The sequence below is a fragment of the Rutilus rutilus genome (assembly GCF_951802725.1).
Source record: "Rutilus rutilus genome assembly, chromosome: 25".
Taxonomy (NCBI): Eukaryota; Metazoa; Chordata; class Actinopteri; order Cypriniformes; family Leuciscidae; genus Rutilus; species Rutilus rutilus.
Window position 1 is genome coordinate 20,438,446 of NC_140229.1, and position 20,571 is coordinate 20,459,016.

The window sequence follows — 20,571 nt, forward strand, 5'->3', positions numbered from 1 at the left end:
AAGTTAAAGATTTCTGTACTTAGCTTCTTAATACTAACACAAAATATTTAGAGGGATAGTTCAACCTAAAAAGGGAAGTTCTGTCATTATTTACTTACCCTCATGTCATTCCAAACCTGTATGCCTTTCTTCTGTGGAACATAAAAGAAGATATTTTGACAGATACCTCAGTGTTTTTTGTCCAATGCAGTTTAATAGGATCCTATGTTGTTTGGTTCCCAATGTTCTTCAAAATATCTTCGTTTGTGTTCAGCAGAAGAAAGAAAGTCATACAGGGGCTGTATTCACAAAATACTTTATTTTACCACTAAGAGTTCTCCTAAATAGCAGTAAAAGTTTTGAGGTAATAGTTTCCTCTTCACAAAGTTGTTGAGACAGACAGAGAGAAGTCTAAAGCTTAGAGAAAGGGCGGGGTTGACCTTGTATAATATGTTTGGTCTAAAACGCAGAGGTGGACAAAGTACACAACTTTTATTACTTGAGTGAAAGTACAGATACCACCGGTCAAATATGACTGGTGGTATGAAAGTTGTAAAGTGAAAGTTGTAAAGACAGATTTTTACTTTAGTAAAAGTACAGAAGTACTTGCTTTTAAAAGTTTTTTAGTATCAAAAGTAAAAAAAAAAAAAATTATTTTTTTTATTGTTGCACTGTTGAATGTAATATTTACAATTGGCAACTTTGTGCCTATCTGTCGAATAAAGCGCTTTTAGAATATTACAAAACCTATAGAAATGAAACAACTGAACTGACAAAAAAGACAGCCATGACAATCTTAACTTTTACTTAATTTTAATCTTAAATCTCACCTTCCTAACCCCCTCAGTAAAATTCAATTCTCCCACGATTCTGAATGCCACCTAAACTAAATTGTAATTAATTGGAGGTTCTGACAAAATATTAAATGCTGCAGTCTATTTAAAAGTGTTTAACTGATTTGAATTAACTATGTTTGAATGATTTAATGACTCTTGTTTCATGACTGGATGAATCAGTATTTTTGAATGAATCTCTTGAATGAATGATAGTCACCGAAACAATGTAATCAGTATGATTGTTTTAAAATCAGTAAAATCATTTTTGTCAAGTAAACTTTAAAAAGGTGTTTGTCCTATTTTGATCGTAGACATCAGTATTTATATGCGAACTGGAAACTATTATCCTATTATTTCTGTGATAATTGAATAATATTTGTAACGCAGAAAGAAATACCCCTAAAAAACACCTACCACTAACACAACAGTCTACTAATACTCAGTATGCAGGCTCTAATGAAATTTCTGATCAGCAATCTAGACATCATCTTCCTTACAGAAACATGTCTCAACAGTAATCATAATTTTGTCCTAAATGAAACATCTCCACCAGATTTGAGATATTTCAGTGTCCCTAGACTTAATAAGAAGGGTAGTAGAGTTGTCTGCCTGTTCTGATATGCCTGTGGATTTTTTAAATCATTTCAATACCTTGCAGTGCATCTGAAGAGTGAACATTCTGTTATTTTATTAGTTATCTATCATCCTCCTATAAAAAAAGGCTTTCTTGATGATCTTGGAGAACTGCTTTCTAGGATTTTAATTGACTTTGAATATGTCTTAATCATGTGGCTTAACTGTCAGCTACCCAGATATTGTAGATGTTGCCACATCTGACCATTATTGTGTCTTTTTTTGAGATTTCAGTATGTTCCAAAACTGTGAGTGATAAGAAAACTGTCAATAAGCGTCATCTCATTGCTGATTCTGCCACAACCTTCATGGAGCTCATGTCATCCAAGGCTCGTTTTGGTCGCATATAACCCATTTTGCTCCCGAAATTTAATCTGTGAGACCTCAAAATATATTTGGGAGCATTTGTGCGAATACACATAATTGTTGTGGTTTTAATTTTTCTACAAAACGTTATAATTACTGCACAGTATGTGCCTGCTGTGAGCTGATACAGTAGTTGTGTCCCAATTCAGGGGCTGCATCCTTGGAAGGCCGCGTCCTTCAAAGGACAGACCGAGATTTGTTAAATAGGGGCGGTATAGCCGATTGTGTCACCACAGCACAACGAAGGCTGTCCAAATTCCAAGGCTCCTTCAAATGCAGCCTACAAATGTGGCCTTCCTTTCCCGTGAAATGAAGCATAGATGGACCCTTCGTGGCCTTGCCTACCACAGAATTCATTTTGCGCCGGTGACAACAGTTTTATTTTAGAGAAATTGGAAGATGACACTTTTAAATGTAAGCATTGAGTTTTCAATTAACTTGAATAATCTTATGTCTCTACTGATACAAATGAAAAAATACAATAAAAGTTCAAATGTTGACTTATCCAGTATGTTACCAACATTCGATGTAATGAAGGTTTTCTCTTTATTATGTACATAAAAGTGAATTTTTTTAGAAAGGTTTTCGACCTGTTTTGATTTTAGGCAGCTGAATGTAACTTTAAAAAGTCCAGTACAAACGTTACTGCCGCTCATCAACATCAGCTATCACAGTTGGTAAGAACAGACTGTCCCATTGAACAACTCCTGGGATACAGCTCTAGTTAGCAACAATTTGTTAATATTGACAATAAATGATGTTAGTTTCATTTTCCAAATAACCAGTGGTGGAATGTAACGAATTCATTTACTCTGTAAAAAGTTCACTTCATATTACAAATATTGTACTTTTTATGAAATATTACTTTTTGCAAGTTGATTTTGATTTAGATATTAGATATTGTTTTAAAAAATATGAACACTATATAATAGAAACACTAAAAATGTGGTCTTATAGATCAGGGATAGGCAATGTCAGTCCTCGAGGGCCGCTGGAGAGTTTAGCTCTGCAGTCATAGAATGGTTTTGCATGTTAAAATATTCAGAGCTGGGTAGTAACTGATTGCATGTAATCTGGATTACGTAATCCGATTCCAAAAATTAGAAAGTACCGGTACTTGTTATTTGATTATATTAGGTTTTAAAATACCTTTTTTTTTTTTTTTTATCTGCAAAGACGTGACCTTCACCAGCATGCCCATTTTCTATAGAATTGTTCTAAAACAAGAGAAAAGGAAACACTAATAAAAAATATTAAGACAGGGGTGCAATCATAAGAAGATATCGATACAAAATACTCCAGAAATCATCTTTTCTGGATACTCAAATTTGGTTAAAACATTCACTGACAGCTTGCATGACAGCACTAAAATACAAAAAGAAAGTGAATGTCTAGGTTACTAATGTAACCCCAGTTCCCTGAAGGAGAGAATGGAGACGTTACATCAGAACTGAACTGACGAATTGGCATCTTGCCTGAGAACCCAATCACCTTTGAGTGTAAACTAAATGAGGCAATGGACATTAGCATGCGAGATTTGCATTCCCCACCCCCCTTCCCCACAAAGCAGTAAATAAGGAAAGACACAGGCTCGCTGACAGGGAAGCCGTACTGTGGAAGAATACACATGTGGGATCACCCGTAGGGGAATTACAACACATGGGCACCTAGTCTTGCACAGGGGCTGACCTTCTGGGCACACACACGAGTGCTAGACCTAGCATCAGACACCTCCGCCACATCTGACTGCCAATGGTGCTGGAGGAAATCCACACAGGGTTCGCCATTAGCGAACATATCCCATCCTAAGAGGGGAGTGGCACTGCAAGCGAAACACCGAGGGGGTTCCCCTACATACTAATTACTTATAGCCAGTACACAGGAGGACACAGGCTCTGTCCTTGCTGGTCCTGAGCCTGATACGCCAAGACTATGGCATTCACTATCCAGTGGGCCAACCTCTCCTTAGAGACAGCCTTTCCCTTCTGTTGGCCTACATAGCAGACAAAGAGCTGGTCTGAAGTCTTGAAGCTCTGCGTGTGGTCCACACACAAGCGCAAGAAACCTGATGATCAGGTAGTGCTTTCCCACAGACTTGCCATCTACTGCACCATGATGTGGGGCGCTAGCAACAACATACACTTTCAGGGTGGAGGGAGACAGCCTTCGCTCCAACCCTTCTTGCAGGAAGGAGAGCACCGATTCGATCGGGCACTTCCTGTCAATACCACTCAACCAACAGGTTCCACTTTAGAGCGCAAGCGCTAAGGGCGCTCTCGCTGAAGTTATAGTGTCTCCCACTGCTGGGGGTAGAGCACTCAAATCCTCCTCGTCCCGTCCAGAGATTCCAGAGGTCTGGACGCGGGTGCTACAGGGTGTTTCAGTTCTGGGAACCAGGTCTGGTTGGGCCTGTATGGCACAACTAAAAAGACCTGCTCCTCAGCCTCCCTGACCTTGCACAGTGTCTGTGTGACTAGGCTCACTGGGGGAAACGCACACTTGCAAAGCATGCAAGACTGTTTCGATAAGCCTGCAGCATGAACAATGTTCTTTTAGATGAACTGCATTAATGCAAAGGAAAGCTCTTTTAGTAGCAACCACTGCTGACGCACCGTCACACCAACACTCTCTGAAGAGCTTTTTCATGGTTCGTTGTACACTTCTCAGATGAGATCCCAATTCGTCAGTTCAGTTCGGACAAAACGTCAAACGTGACTGACTGATAGGGAAAGACTATTGCCTTATCTACTGGTTGTCTTGTTGTGGGCTTTGTATAGAGTGAGGGCTAATTGTTATAATATACAAGAGAGCCTAGTGGAAATATTACAAGTAGGTTGTTGCCTTGCCTGCAAGTCACACTGGCCGAGTTTTTGGCACTGGTAAATAAATAAAAAATGTAGGCCCTCATTTTAAAGGGGAACTTGGCAACTATTTCAACTTAATAAAACCGTTTAGAAATCATTTGGATGGTTCAATAACCTGTTCTGGTGAAAATGGTGACTTTCCCCGCTCCCCCTAGAGTTCCCAGGCGGAAAACCAACATTGCAACATGGGGACTAACGTCCCGGTAAGTTGAAAATAGGAAGTCTCGTGAGAAGCGAGAACGAGCGAGAAACACAAACTGCTTTACGGCAATTCGACATAAACACACACGCCCCCCTCAATACCGGTTAGCCACGCCAGCTAGCTATAAGAACAAGCGACGATGTATCATTCTTCAGATGTTCCGATAATAACAAATGCACATGAGCAGCGGTAGAAAGGGGGTGGAGGCCGCCGCAAGTGAGTTTTTTACGACAGTGTTGTGAAATATACGCCCCACAGCTGTAGGGGGAGCTCGTTGAGAAAACATGCGACAACAAAAGTGAAAATCAGCAAAGAAATGGCTAGAATTGCCAAGTTCCCCTTTAAAAAATTCGTCTGACTGCTCCTTGCTCCCTAACACAAAACGAAATATTAGAACGATGTTGGCCTCAGACCACCTAATGAATGAAGCTGCGCAGTGGTAACGCAGGGGTTAAATTTACATTTTTAGGAAAGAAAGACCTCTGACTTTTATCACTGGTTTCAGTAGCTATTTGAGTAAATTAAACAACACTTACATATTTAAGTGTATAAAAAAACACTTGTCAACAGCGCGCAATGAATTAGGGTAGGCTAGGCTGCGAAGGATCGACCTGTTTTATCCTTTGCGGCCCCTGGATAAGAAGGGCGTATTAGGCCGCATTTGAAGACGCAATCTGCCTTCGAAGGATGCACCCCCTGAATTGGGACCCCCTGGTCCACCGTTCTATCACAACCAATTAAACCTCATCTTTAATTTCTTAACTTTAATGCAGATTTTAGATTGATTAATATTAGCCGTCAATCACTCCCTTTCACAGCGCTCCCTCAAGTGACAGGGAGCTAACTAGTGCGCAAAATGTAAAGAGCTGCACTGAGATGAAAATAACACAGATATTTATTTTGTAAGCTGGCAAATGTTACAGATAATGTAACTCCTGGAGGTAGTGATGGCGATCATGTTGTGAATGATTCCAACAATACTGAAAAAAAGATAAATCAACGTAAAACGATTATTGTGCCGCTGCCATATTCCATCCAGCGCACCTTCCTTTCCTTCACAGCAGTGCGCTTTCGTTCCTCCCTAAGCCAAACTTAACATCCAAATCAGCCGAATAAGTGAGTGTTGTAAAATGCAGTCTACTGTTGCTAAACTGCGGAACGTGCTTGATAGTAAACAATGTTATTAAAAGTGCATCAAGCCACGAAAGAGAATATGTCGAAATACCGTTTTGGTAAGTATCCTCGTAAACACAGTCTGTTATGTCTTAAAGGGACTATGTGTAGGAATTTCTCCCATCTAGTGGTGAAATTGTATTTTGCATTCAAACGAATAATGCTCTCCAGCGCCTCACTTTTTCAAATGCGCGTTGCATCTGCGGTAGCCGTTATGTACCAAAAAGCTATGACAGGATGTCTTATAATAGCACTTCGAGTTTTTCTTCGGGTGAACAGGTTTGTTATTTAAAACTGAAACTTGAAACAACGAAAAAAAGAATGTTACAGTATGAATTACTGACTGTGAAAAACATTAACTATGGTAATTAGTAGTAATGCCTTCTTTACTCGTTATATTTTTTGAAGTACGTGCATTGTTAGATATCATCATCATCAGAGCCTTCTCTAACGTTACTTTACTCAATAGCTGCTATTCATCAAAGAGCCTGTTTAACTTTTAACTATAAATGTTCTACTGTCTATATAATAAAGTACACAACCAAGCAATGAAAAAAAAGCTTGTAATTAAGACCGTAACATTGACTTACCTGTCGAGAAGAAAGCAGGCAACTTCAGGGTCTCTTTTGAAAGCTTTCTCCTGCATTAGCAATCCCGACATTAACCCTTGTTTTTGTAATCTCCGGTCACGTTTCCTTTTACGGTCTATTTTGGACTTTTTCGACGACGAGGACTCATCCTGTGACTCAGCATATGTATGAATGAACGGTGTATAAATAACCGTGCAGTGCAGCCTTTTAAACTTGCCGCGGCAGTGACAAGCGCCTCTCACTGCTCTGCTCCTCCGCTTCTGCTGGCTTCAGTCACGTGACGCTGGTTCTGAACGAAAACGCGTTGTGGAAACGCATTGGCCTAGTACTTTTTGTCCCTCTCTGCTATTATAGTTTTTCAAGATGGCGGAACTACATGGAAGCCTCCGTGGACCTACCCGTCCCATGTATATAAAGATAATAAATTCTTCGTTTACGAGGATTAGTCTGATCATTGGCATAGGTATTTGTACACCATTGAGGGCATATTTATGAATAAAAATATTGATTTGAGATAATAAAATACCTAAAAAGCTACACATAGTCCCTTTAAGTGAATGTAAACAGTTGTGAAATACGTGTGTAACAGTAGATTGGATCCGTGCAGCTCTTAAAGTGAAAGCAGCCTAATAAATCTGATTGTTAATCAAGCAACAAAAGACAGAGAAAATTCACTCACTACTCTTGAATGAGTACATTTTGAAGTTTTAATAAGGATTAGTCTATATTTCATGTATACAGCAGTGTTATTTTACATTTGATTCAACTGTAAACTTTATTCAATGTTGGCTATTATTTATCTGAATACCACTGTAAGTTCATCTTCCTGCAAAACCTAAAGCACTGTTCAATTCATTTGTATTTTTGTCGGTTTTGTTTGTAATTAGTTTCTTTGTTCTTATTTTATTGCTGACTGTTTACTTTACTGTTTTGAGAACTTTTTACTTGCATTAATTAACCTATTAGTTTCTGCTTAAGTATAATAACACGATAATTGTACAATTTCACTGACATTCGAAATTTCTTATAGCATGAAATAAGATTTTGATCATATCACCCACCAATAATCGTGTTAAATAATTGTGATTTAAAAATTGACCAAAACAAACGTGTTAATGATTTTTACATGCTTCCTTTTGCTGGTGTAATTAATCAGTACAATATTTCATTTCAGACACTCAAATCTATCTTTCACTTGCTCCAGATGCCCGCAATTCAATTTCCAGCCTACTGTACTGTATAGAGAGCATACAATTGTGGATATCACAAAACTTTCAACATCTAAACAAAGATAAGACAGAGGTACTTATTATCGGTAATGTTGCACAGAGAACATATATTGCTCCACATTTAGACTCTCTATCACTAAAAGCCAGTAATCAGGCCAAGAACTTAGGAATCATGTTTGACAGTGACCTCAGTTTTAACAAAAACATATTAGCAATGTTACTAAAACAGCATATTATCACCTCAGAAACATCTCCAAAGTATGTGACATTCTTTCCCTTCAGACAGTGAAAAACGTGATCATGCATTTGTTACGTCTAGATTTGACTACTGCAATAGTATTTTTGCTGGTTTACCAATAAACTCTATTAAACACTTACAAAGAGTTCAGAATGCAGCTGCACGAATGTTAACTCACTCTAAAATTTGAAATCACATAACTCAGATCCCTTCACTGGCTGCTGTAAAATCTCAAAACACATTTTTTTCACTATAGGGTCTTTCCTTGATTTATTTCACTGTTGTATTTTATTATCTTATTTATATTATGTGATTTTATTTTTGGTCATTTTATTATCTTATTTCTGTGTGTGTATGTATATTTTGTTTCTCCATTGTAAATCACTTTGTAAGCACATTTTTAAAAGGTGCTATATAAATAAAGCTTTACTTACTCTAATGAGAGTTAGTTAACATGCAGTTAACAAGTTACTTAAAGTGAGTAGAATGTCTGAAGTGGACTATCGAAATAAAGTGTAACCAAAATATTCATTGGAGGTATAAGAATTATATACAGTGACAAAAATGCAAAACAAAATAAAACTATCTTATATTTTATCTGCTTCTAAGTCAATTTCAGCAATGGACATTCTCTCAAACAACTTCCTGCTTTTTAGACTATATTGAAAGAGTAAATGTATGATGGTTACTTGTGGCTGCTTTTAATTAATATGACATATCAAAGTACCACCAACACACAAGTGATAACCTCAGAACATTAACTTTCTTCCCCCAGTGTTAAAATTCCTCTAACATTTCCGTTTTAACCTGACAGCATAATGATTTTAAACATCTTTTAAATGTACCTTAAATGTAAATGTAATGTGAACACAGTGAGAATATGTATGCATAACATCTCAGTGCATACTATTTCCTCAACAGGATCACTCAATAATAAAGTCTTTAAATCTCTCAGGCAGTCTGATTTGTCTCTGTGGTCTCATTTATGGAGCCACCACACCACCTAGTGTTTTACTCTGGATAGGTATTTTGTCAGAAATTATTTGCCCAGTTTTCTCTGTTACTTATTTGACTGGTTCTGTCTCTGCTTGGTATTGCCGTTCAACTGGACTGTCATTTACATTCTCACTGAAGAATTTAATTACAAATGTCGTGTTCCTTTTATTATGCGTTCCAACAGTGTATGGAACTTGGTTGAATGTGGTTGTCAGTTTGTCTGTCTTGTCTTGTCTCATCAGAACCTGATCTCCCACATCCATCTGAGTATTTTGCCCGATCATAAGATGCGCAATATGTCAGGAGTCAGGTCTTTCACTGTCGGGGAGTTTGAGGAGGACCTTAACCTTATACATTTTTTGGGAGGGGGCAGTATGCACCAAGCTCCGGTGGCCGTGGAGCTTAGCCCACCAAGTTCACCACCATGTCCAGTGAAAATACCTGCCAAGTCTGAGTGTCTTCACTCTTCACGTCATGCCTGCCGAGCCTGAGCTTCTTCACATCATGCCTGCAGAGCCTGAGTTTCTACACGTCATGCCTGCAGAGCCTGAGCTTCTACACGTCATGCCTACCGAGCCTGAGCTTTTTCAACGTCGAGGCCGCCCTTCCAGAGTTCTCGAACAAGATGGCCGCTGTGCCTGAGTCAGCTCCGGATGATACAGCGCTGATCATCATGGCCACAGCTATTTTGTGTGTGTGTGGGCAGCACACACATCAACTCCATCCTGTGACCCCTGAGCAAAGATGGCCGCCTCCATTCCAGAGTCTCTTCCTAAAATGGCCGCCTCCATTCCAGGGTCTCGTCCCAAGATGATCGCCGCCATTCCAGAGTCTCGTCCCACGTTGGTCGCCGCCCTTCCAGAGTCTCGTCCCAAGTTGGTCGCCGCCCTTCCATAGTCTTCCGACAAGATGGGCCACTCCTTAGGAGGGGGGCTATGTAACGGTCACCAGCTGGAGTGCCCTTGAGAGCCACCAGAGGGCACTCCACATCAGACTATTGTCATTCCCTCAAGGACTCCATTCCCCATAATCCTTTACCCAGACTAATCAGCCATGATCACATTCCCCTGTGTCTGATTACCTTGTTTAACTCACACTATAATAGCCGACAAAACGTTGCACAACGTTTTTTAAACAGAAACGGTGATGCGTTGAACACACTGTTCTGATGACGCAAGAGTTGCAACTATGGCAGCTGAGAAGGCCATTCTTTGTGTTCTTTGTGAAGAATTTTCTGAGCCTGATGAAGTCTGTATAAATATGTGTTTAATACTACAAAATATGCCCGATGTTACAGTTACTGCACTTGCCGCCCAGAACAAAAGAGAACATCCCAATCGAGTGAAGGGATTTGTGGAAACTGAAATGGAAGCACACATCTTACCTAATTCAAACTAAAACACATCTATTTAGCCTCACATACTGACTTTATTTGTAGTTCATACTGTTTTAATACCCTGTGTTTTCTTTCTCATTTTTAGGAAAAGCACTTAATTACCGTTGTTTATTTCTATACCTGTCATACACTTGCAATGAAGCTAAAAATATAAATAACTACATCATTATGTTGATATCCTATATTTTTACAATAAAACTTACGACAAACATGTCTTCTAATATCCTCAGTTGTTGCGTATACCGAGCTGCATCGAACACATTTGTAAATGACTTTCCTTGAACCCATTGTGCGAGTTCACTTTAATACCACGTGCTTTATATACATGTTGCTGCTGATTGGACTGCAGTTGTGACACACCCACCAAACAAGAGAAAACGCATCTCAAACCCCGTTGCACACCGGTGCACACCGTTTCCAGGAAACATGACGTTCAACCCGGAAACCGTAGCAAAACATTGCGCACCGTTTTGAACTTGAACGTGCCCCTGGTTTTCACATTCATTCCCTGCGAAAGTCTTGTTTAGTGTTACACTGCAATTCCGAGCATTCTCCCTGGTTTCATGTCTCTTGGTTTTGGATTTCTTGCCTGTTCTGTGGATTACTCTTTTGCCCGTGTTCCCTGCCTTGTTGTGTTTGTTTGTATGGACTGCCTCCCTGTGTTTGACCTTTCCTGTACTTTGGATTACGTCTTTGGATTACCCTGTTCAATAAATACTGCATTTGAAAGAAAAAAAAAAAACAAGAGCAGTTCGTGTGGGTCAGACATGATTTTCGGCGACTTAATTAAATTCTGTTTTGTTTAAAGCCTTCCTTTAAAGTGAACTTAGTTTTGTAAAAAAAAAAATATTATCTTAATTTTAATCAATGTGTTATCACCCAATTGCCTGGATTTAATAAATAAGAAGCAAACCAAGAATGTCGGCTGTGGAATGGATTGAAGTCAAAATTAACACTGCTTTGATGATCATTTTAAACGAGTCCTGATTTGAGCTCAATGGTTGGACACCATTATATTGTCTACAGAGTGGAGATTAATCTTAATAAATATGCGCTATAGCAAAAACAATAGGCTAAGATAAATAAAATCTGAGGTTTTCTAATTATTCCTCCGGCTGTATTGAGCAGCGTGCAGATCCTCCTTTATCTCATGACTCGGGCAATCGCCTCGTTCACATAGGCCGAATGTTTTTGTTGTGTGTAGCCTATGTGTTTGTTTAAGCTAAGTCGTGTGCATTTAGTTTATATTCTGTAGGACCTACACTATCTATTTAAATACAGACTTTGTAGGCTATTTGCAGCTGTAGCTAGGCTACTAGTGTTTTTTTAATTTTTAATTTTTTTAGTTTGTACTGAATGAATGTTTCATGCTTCATGCACATTTTTATTTTAGTGTAATTTTATAAATAAACAAAATCTTCATTTGTTCACATCTTAAAGATTGTACCTAATGGTGAGTGTGGGGTGGGGGCGGCACGATCGTGTTTTGCCTAGAGCGGCAGTTGAGCTTGGGCCCTGAGTAAAGTCCACAGGACTCTTCCCAGTAGTGTTGTGGTCAATAAATCTATTGGTGGCCACATATATGCGGAGCTCCTTTTTCCAGTATAGGCCTTCCGCCTAACAATCCAAATGCTTCAGTATAGACACATTTTGCCTCTCCACCTCGCCATTTGCCTGTGCCCACTTGGTGTAGTCTTTACATGCTGAATACCATTTGTCTAACAGAATTGTTGGAATAGTGTAGACAAACTGTGGACCACAATCTGATCTGAGGGTGCACGGCCATGACGGCTGAAAACTTCCTTCAAAGGTTTTATCAACTGTGGTAGACTTGAGTATCAAGTCTCCGTATCAGTCTCCGACACGCATTCACGAGAGCACCACGACGCATGCGTGTGTGGTGATGACGCTGGAGCTGGCGTTGACATATGACCCGGAAACGCAGGGCTGTGTTTATAAGCAGAGGCACGCTCCGATCATCAGTGCCAAGCGATGCCTACTGAACAGGAGAGAGTGTGCAGCATCGATTGTGATATTGTCATGCCACATCTTGAAAGTTTGGATAATTCAGACGATGAGACGACACATATATCTTGATGTATAACAGAGGATCCCGGCTTTCCACTCGCATGCGTCGTGGTGCTCTCATGAACTCGCTTCATAAAATTAAGGCTGAACCATTGTAGTCACATGGACTATTTTAACAATGTTTTTCCTACCTTTCTGGGCCTTCACAGGGCCTTTAAATAGCTGTCAATGGAGCCTCCCCTGAGCTATGTTTTGCTTGCCGGGGATGTGGACTACACGAAAATCGTATGGTTGTAGTCTTAGCACCCACCTTTCAATGTGAGCACATGGTTTTGACCGCAGCCCATTGATAGTTTCAAGTGGCTTATGGTCCGTTACCAGGTTGAACTTTTGCCCATATGTGTATGGTCTCTCACATGCCCATACTAAAGACAATTTAAGGTAGGAAGGCATCAAGGCACGTCTGAATCTAATATTAGCTTCACTTCCCGTATCCTGAGATACCTTTTTCTGATTGATTTTTGAAGGGAGCATAGATATATCATTCACTGATATCCCACAATCCTGTGCTTTCCATACTGTGACAGTTTAGCAAAAAAAATAACATAAAGATTACATCTGAAAGTTGTGGTTAGTGGTCAGTGGTCAGTTTGTGTGTAAATGTACATTTTTGACCAATGTTTTCCACTTTTGGTGTAATTTCTAATGAGAAACTATTGTAGTACTTAAATATTTGCTTATTTATCACCAAATCTCTCTCTATTTTGATGTAGATTTACATCAAAATAGGGATATGGGATATTCTGGGGATATCTAATTTGATTTTATCAATAGATTCCACTAGCAACAAACCTTGTTGTATTATTTTAATTTAATACTGTGAAGCTGCTTTGATACAATCTGTATTGTGAAAAGCGCTATACAAATATACTTGACTTGACTTGACTTGACTAGATCATTAAACCATTATGCTGCCTTAGAAGTAGGAATGTCAATTTACACAAATTCCCGTAGTCGATCGTTGTTTGCAGAATGCTGCAGTTAGAGTGGTCTTAAACGAGCCGAAGAGAGCACATGTCATTCCTCTCCTCACAAAATCGCACTGGTTGCCAGTTGGTGGAATGATCTGCCTAACTCAACCAGAGCTGCTGAGTCCATAGCCATTTTCAAGAAACGGCTGAAGACACATCTTTTTCGGCAGCACTTGATCCAGTAATACTAACACTTTCTCTTCTATTATATTACATACTGCGTTAGATTAAACTGAGAATGGTCATAGCACTTGCATATTGTTGTCCTACTGTTAGTTTAACTGCTTCTATTGTTCTCATTTGTAAGTCGCTTTGGATAAAAGCGTCTGCTAAATGAATAAATGTAAATGTAAATGTTTAGGTTAATGAGTAATCGATTAATCGTTTGCCTTAATACTGCAATGCGTCTGCTGGAGTGGCACATAGACAACAGCATGAAAGGGTGTGCAAATGGCGCTCAAAATGCCATGTTCCTCACCAAATGAATGAGAGGAGTTTTAGCCTAAATAAAGGGCTAGTAGGATTGTAAAATGAGTCAATGTGTTTGATCATTTATGAAATGATTTAATAATCAAATATAATGACTGATACAACGTGTCACCAACTCCGCCTCAGATGCGTGCTACACAGAATGTGTAACATGTTTACACTGCAACTAAACCCATAGAATTTTCAACGATTATATTTCTCATTATGATGTTATGTAATATGACAGTCCCAATAATATTTGTCATGCATTGCTGTTTGAGCTGTGCACACTGAAGCTGAAGCTGATCACCGGTGGGCTTTATACTGCGTTAATTCTTAACCAAATGAATCCTATGAGATAAGTCACAGCATGGGACCCCTGCGGTGAAAATTCACATACTGAAGAGCCAACTTTGCTGCTGCCAGTCCTGTTATTGGTTTGTGTTCCCGTACCCAAGTACGACTCTCATAAAGAAGCACGCTAAGCAGCTGCTCCAAGATGATGGTCTCCCCGATCTCCTCCTTAGTGTGAAGACCAGGTCTCACCCAGTGGCAGTAAAGGGTGTTGTGGATGCCCGGAATCGCTGTCGGTAGTTCTCTGGCGAGATATTGAATTTCTCCTCCTTCAAGAGCCTCCTTCAGGCCAGCATACACTCCTGCTTACTCCTCATCCATTGCCAAGTACGCCTCCAAAGCCTGCCTGGTCAGCAATGGAACCAGATGATAGCTCCACTCTTCCTCGTGCCATCCACAAGTCTTGGCCAGGCGTTCGAAGCGTCAAAGATAACTCTTGATTGTCCTCCCCATGTTAGTAGGCAGGTATCCTCGGCGGTTCACTCATTAGCCTCGGCTGGCTTGGAGCTTGACTTACTGAGGTCTCTGTCCAGTGAGTGGTTGCGGGTGCGGTTGCAGTCTGTTTCGGAAGATCCATTTGCAAGCTCTCGACATCACTAGGTGCCTCAGAAGGTCTAGCAGACTGCAGAATCATATCTTATAGCCCCCGGAGTTCTGGCATATGCTGCTCCTCCCATTTCTCTTGTGCATCAAGGAAGAGACCCATCAGGGTCGAGTTGGCTTTAATCTGCGGTGTATGGGACTCAGATGAAGCTGTAGAAAATGCCTCCGCCCCCTCTTCATCCTCCGTTGACTCAGTGGTGACTCTTTTCTTTCTTTATATAAATATAAATATATATATATATACACTGCTCAAAAAAATAAAGGGAACACTTAAACAACACAATGTAACTCCAAGTCAATCACACTTCTGTGAAATCAAACTGTCCACTTAGGAAGCAACACTGATTTCACATGCTGTTGTGCAAATGGAATAGACAATAGGTGAAAATTATAGGCAATTAGCAAGACACCTCCAATAAAGGAGTGGTTCTGCAGGTGGTGACCACAGACCACTTCTCAGTTCCTATGCTTTCTGGCTGATGTTTTGGTCACTTTTGAATGCTGGCGGTGCTTTCACTCTAGTGGTAGCATGAGACGGAGTCTACAACCCACACAAGTGGCTCAGGTAGTGCAGCTCATCCAGAATGGCACATCAATGCGAGCTGTGGCAAGAAGGTTTGCTGTGTCTGTCAGCGTAGTGTCCAGAGCATGGAGGCGCTACCAGGAGACAGGCCAGTACATCAGGAGACGTGGAGGAGGCCGTAGGAGGGCAACCATCCAGCAGCAGGACCGCTACTTCCGCCTTTGTGCAAGGAGGAGCAGGAGGAACACTGCCAGAGCCCTGCAAAATGACCTCCAGCAGGCCACAAACTTGGCATTTGCCATAGAACACCATGATTGGCCAATTCGCCACTGGCGCCCTGTGCTCACACAAAAATCGCTGCAAAAGATGCTTTCCAACAGGTTTTATCGTAGTTTTTGTCCAACTCCATTGACTTGTATTGGTTGTGCTGTGAGGTGCGGTATTACTCCGCCGCCGGAAACTGGAGTGTCTATTATTCAAGCTCTCAACAGAAGAATGTACGGGTGTGAGGCGTTTGGAAAAATAGGTCCACAGTTTTACAACGAATGGTAAAACACCTGTTGGAAAGCATATTTTGCAGCGATTTTTGTGTGAGCATATCAGTGAACACCCCTGACCACTCTGTGAGTTTCACGTCTTTCTAAACGAAAGTTTAATGCGTTTTAGGAAGGATTGTTCCAGTGCACCTATGCAGCCATTGTGGAGGTGGGGGGGAAAGCGAAAGAAACAGAAAATTCTTGGGCCAGCAGCATGTGTCCAAATTTTAATCTTAACCGTTCTATTTCATCAGAAACGATCAGTAAACAGGGCTTTAAGTGTAAAATACCGAACTTGTCCTTTAAGATGAAATATTCCTTGTTTTTCCACCTTTTTTGAACATACAATTCTGGCCCTTGTAGACTGACTCAAGAGTTTGACATGCAGGGTTGTGTTGCAATGATATGGCAGACTTTATCAGCAATATCTGCTTTATTCTTAAATTGTCAACAACATATTAACAATATATTCACAAACAGCTATTTAGAATTAGAATAATATTACATAAATTTTACTTTTTATCTTAATTCAAACTTTTAGTATACTATTATGAATTAATATGACTACACCACAGAGAGAATTTGCTTTGATGCTGTCTGCTAGCATTGACTCACTTCCCCCAACTCTGTTCATTGTGGTCTGGAGATGCACACGAACATCTATCATTAGAGCAGCATCAGAGCAAAGCTCTCAGTAACTGACAGCCAGCTCAAGCTCTCCATTCCAGCTCCTCATGGGCTAATTGAGCTCATTAGCACCATGTAAGACATCAGGATTATATCATTGCAATAAAAGAATTTAAAAGCCCTTCACATAAAACAAGCAGGGCTGCACAATGATGGTTAAACTGATAATGATTATTCTCATTTGAGAAATTAGTTCATCAGAATTATTGCACTTGTATGTGAGCACAAATCAAGAGAACATCAACTCATGGGCAGTGTTAGAATGTCAGAAGGGCAAATAAGTCACAATTACCTTTTTTATTTTATGTGTGCAGAAATAAATGCAAAAAAAAGAGAAAAAGCACCCCACTACATAAAATATTGAGCTATACAGAGGCATAGGGGCCCAGGTTAGCAACTGGAGCTTGGTTAGTAGTTCAGTTCAATAGCTTGGGCAGAAGCTTGGATTTAGTTCAAGTCAAGCACCCCATTCGGAATAAACAACACTATAGCAAAAACGCATCTACGGTTTAGTGTGGCCCAATAAATAAAACAGAACCATCATGAAAGATCCAACTCCAGTTGAAAAATCAATACCAAAGAGGCACTGTTAGGTTTCATGCAATTTATTAAAATCAATTCACATGACCAGTGTAACTTCTCCACTAGACACCACAGTTTGCCCACTAGAGACGGTCTTGATGGTAGTGTCTCTTCCTGCAAAAAAAAAAAAATTATATATATATATAAAAAAATAACACACATTTAAATGCCAAATTTTCACAGTTCTTGAAGTCGGTTTACAGAAAGCACTCACTTTTCCTAGTGCAGCTTTGCTCACAGGAGCCAGAAGAGGGATGGCACACCGCTGTACTACAGTGGATGAAGATCTAACAGAGGGGGAAAGGGTTAAGCCACAGAATTCACTATAAAAAGCACTAATATTAAGGGTTGAGGTAAGGCTGCAGAGCATACAGTTTCCTGCAGAGGAGCCAGTGATGCTGGATCAACAAATGTGAACATCTTCACAATAAAGCGCTTGTAGTGGGTTGGGAACTGAAGACCAGACGATCCAGCCACTGGAACCAATGTGGTCAGGTAACGATCATCCTGGTAAGGGCATCTGAAAGGCAAAGAGGCAGTCAGAAACACCTTACAGCACACTAGATGAATAAAGAACCGCCTTACTCACCCATCAACCAAAAGGTCCCATTGGGGTAGACTGAGTGGACTTGGGGTTGATGTCACCCAGCAATGTCCCAGCATCAGGACAATGTTGGGGTCGGTCCGCTCCAAAATGTGCACCTCAACATAAACAGGCTCCCGCAGGACTTTTGTAACCGGATAATCAGCATCACTGTAGTAGGAAGTATACGCCTCATCCCCTGAGGAAGAATACAGTGTTTACCCAGAAACGGCTGAAAATTGAGCTTTAGAAAGGCTTTAGGCACACCTGGGAAACACTTACCTTCTGCACAGCCTTTGGTGACACACTGACCATTTGCCAGTCTAAGCTCCACCCTGAGGGGTCCAGAAGCAGCTACTGGGGGAGGTGGAGGAACAGTGTTGACCTCCACAACCAGAGCTTCCACTGAAGTACCAGAGTATCTACACTGGAAGAGAAGCCTGGAAAACAAACAGTGAGCTTGTAGCATTTGTCAGTGATTAGCATTTGATGAAGCATACATCACTCACTCAAAATGGCTGTCCCTTGTGATGGAACCAAGTGGTCCGATACCCACTTCATACGAGGAGGTCATTCTGTTTTCATACACCACATAGCCACTGTCCTCCTGTAAATAGTAACACTGTTGGCATCCAGTCCATTCTAAGCCATGCAGAACAAAACCACAAGCAGCTACTCACCATCATACTTGTGCCACACGCAGTGACAGGGAACTGGTATATAGAAAAGAAAGGTGTGGATCCCACAGGACTGCAAGCTGGATCACTTCCACCCAGGAGATGGACTGAATCCAGGCTCAAACGAGGCAGCGTGACATCTCTAGCCACCACTACCACAAACTGACCATCTCTTATACACTGGACAGTCACTGGAACAAGGTACAAGAGCAGGTTATTGCTGAGGATCAGTTTAACATGAACACCTTCACATTGACTCAACACTCTTACCTGCCTTCCCATAGTAACACTGTTGTCCATTAAAGCAGCAGTTGATAGCTGCACATTCAGCACCACTGATACCAGGTGGTCCACATTGGATCTGCTCATAATCAGCTACAGCACATTTGTCAAGCAGCTCTGCCTGTGCCACTGGCTGCTTAGGCTGAAACTGCTGAGGAAACTGTTGACTAGCTTGCTGTTGAACTGCCTGAGGAAACTGTTGACTAGCTTGCTGTTGAAGACTAGCTTGCTGTTGAACTGCCTGAGAAAACTGTTGACTAGCTTGTTGAACTGCCTGAGGAAACTGATTACTAGTTTGCTGTTGAACTGGCTTAGAAAACCATTGACTACCTTGCTGTTGAACTGCCTGAGGAAACTGTTGACTAGCTTGTTGAACTGCCTGAGGAAACTGATTACTAGTTTGCTGTTGAACTGGCTTAGAAAACCATTGACTACCTTGCTGTTGAACTGACTGAGGAAACTGTTGACTAGCTTGCTGTTGAACTGACTGAGGAAACTGTTGACTAGCTTGCTGTTGAACCGGCTTAGAAAACCATTGACTACCTTGCTGTTGAACTGCCTGAGGAAACTGTTGACTAGCTTGCTGTTGAAATCGCTGGTCAGTTTGCTGGAACATCAGAGGTTGAGGATTTGGGGGCAGATTACTCCACTTTGGAACAGCATGACTGAAAGCACAGAACCAAACACAAAGTGCCAGAGACTGAACAGCACACCAACTTCCTGCCATTGTTCAACAGCTATTCACACTGTTGAGATGCTGCCCTTTGGTGTTTTTGTACTCTACAGATTTTGGCTAATTAACAATAATCCCTGCCTCTTCATTAACAGTCATGATTCTCCAGACTTGCATGAGTGGGAGTTATGCAACTGGGTGTTTCCATTTGTTCTTAAGATTCAATTTTCCTTGTTTTTTTTCCACCCTTTTTGAACATACATAGAATGCACATATTGGCCCTCATTTATCAAAAGTGCGTACACCAAATTTCCAGCATACACCCAAAACCACGGTTACTTTGAGATTTATCAATATGGACGTTGGCGTACGGCACGCTCAAATCCTACGCCAGCTCAGGAGGTGGTGTACATGTACGCACGTTTTGAGTTAGTGCGGAAATGCGCAGAAAAACAATTCCTAACACCACAAAACGCACTGACAAACTAAAAGATATGATATATTATGACCCACTGTAAAAAAAACAACAACACAGTAATTATAAACTTCAGTGTTTATTTTTGTGCAACATGGACTTCAATGTTTAATTTGTGTGACTTTACCAAAGCATTTGATTTGTAGGCATATGTATTCCTTCAGTTGCGAGCCTGTGCACTTTACCTGACGTTTCAAGCCTTGTTTATACTTTCGCCTGGCTCCGCAGCGCGAGTCTCCGCAGACTGCGCGCGCACCTCCCCAAACGGACGAGGCGTTTATACTCGACGCGCTCGCCGTTGTACTATTCTTTAAAACGATGGTTAGGCCAGGGTTAGGCCCGGCAGGTGTGCACGGACTGGGTTCAGTAATGAAAGGCTTTCAATGACCAAAAAATTATTCAGACTGACAAAATAATAAAAATGACAATCTTCTTTTAAATAATACAAATAATAATAATAACGACATTCTTCTTCTAAATAACAATAAGCGTCATTAATAATAAAAATCTAGAAATCAATTTTGTTTCTTTCCACTTCACACAGAATACAAAGTTCAGGCATTATTC

The 20,571-nt window shown here is 40.6% G+C and overlaps 1 protein-coding gene across 2 annotated transcripts; it reads right to left on the reverse strand.

Moving 5' to 3' along the window:
- Positions 1–17,321: 17,321 nt before the first annotated feature.
- Positions 17,322–20,071, reverse strand: LOC311285380 (zona pellucida sperm-binding protein 4-like). Of its 2 annotated transcripts, XM_084401014.1 has the most exons (9): positions 19,187–20,071; positions 18,845–19,117; positions 18,578–18,765; positions 18,407–18,504; positions 18,180–18,337; positions 17,904–18,096; positions 17,687–17,834; positions 17,529–17,601; positions 17,322–17,428 (listed from the first exon to the last, which is right to left on the reverse strand). In XM_084401014.1, exons 1-9 carry the CDS (start codon positions 19,581–19,583, stop codon positions 17,352–17,354), a joined length of 1,605 nt encoding a protein of 534 aa, XP_084257140.1. In that variant the 5' UTR covers positions 19,584–20,071; the 3' UTR covers positions 17,322–17,351. The 2 variants fall into 2 exon arrangements, with proteins under 2 accessions (XP_084257140.1, XP_084257139.1); XM_084401013.1 differs by having other exon boundaries at positions 18,845–20,070.
- Between the last annotated feature and the right edge of the window lie 500 nt (positions 20,072–20,571).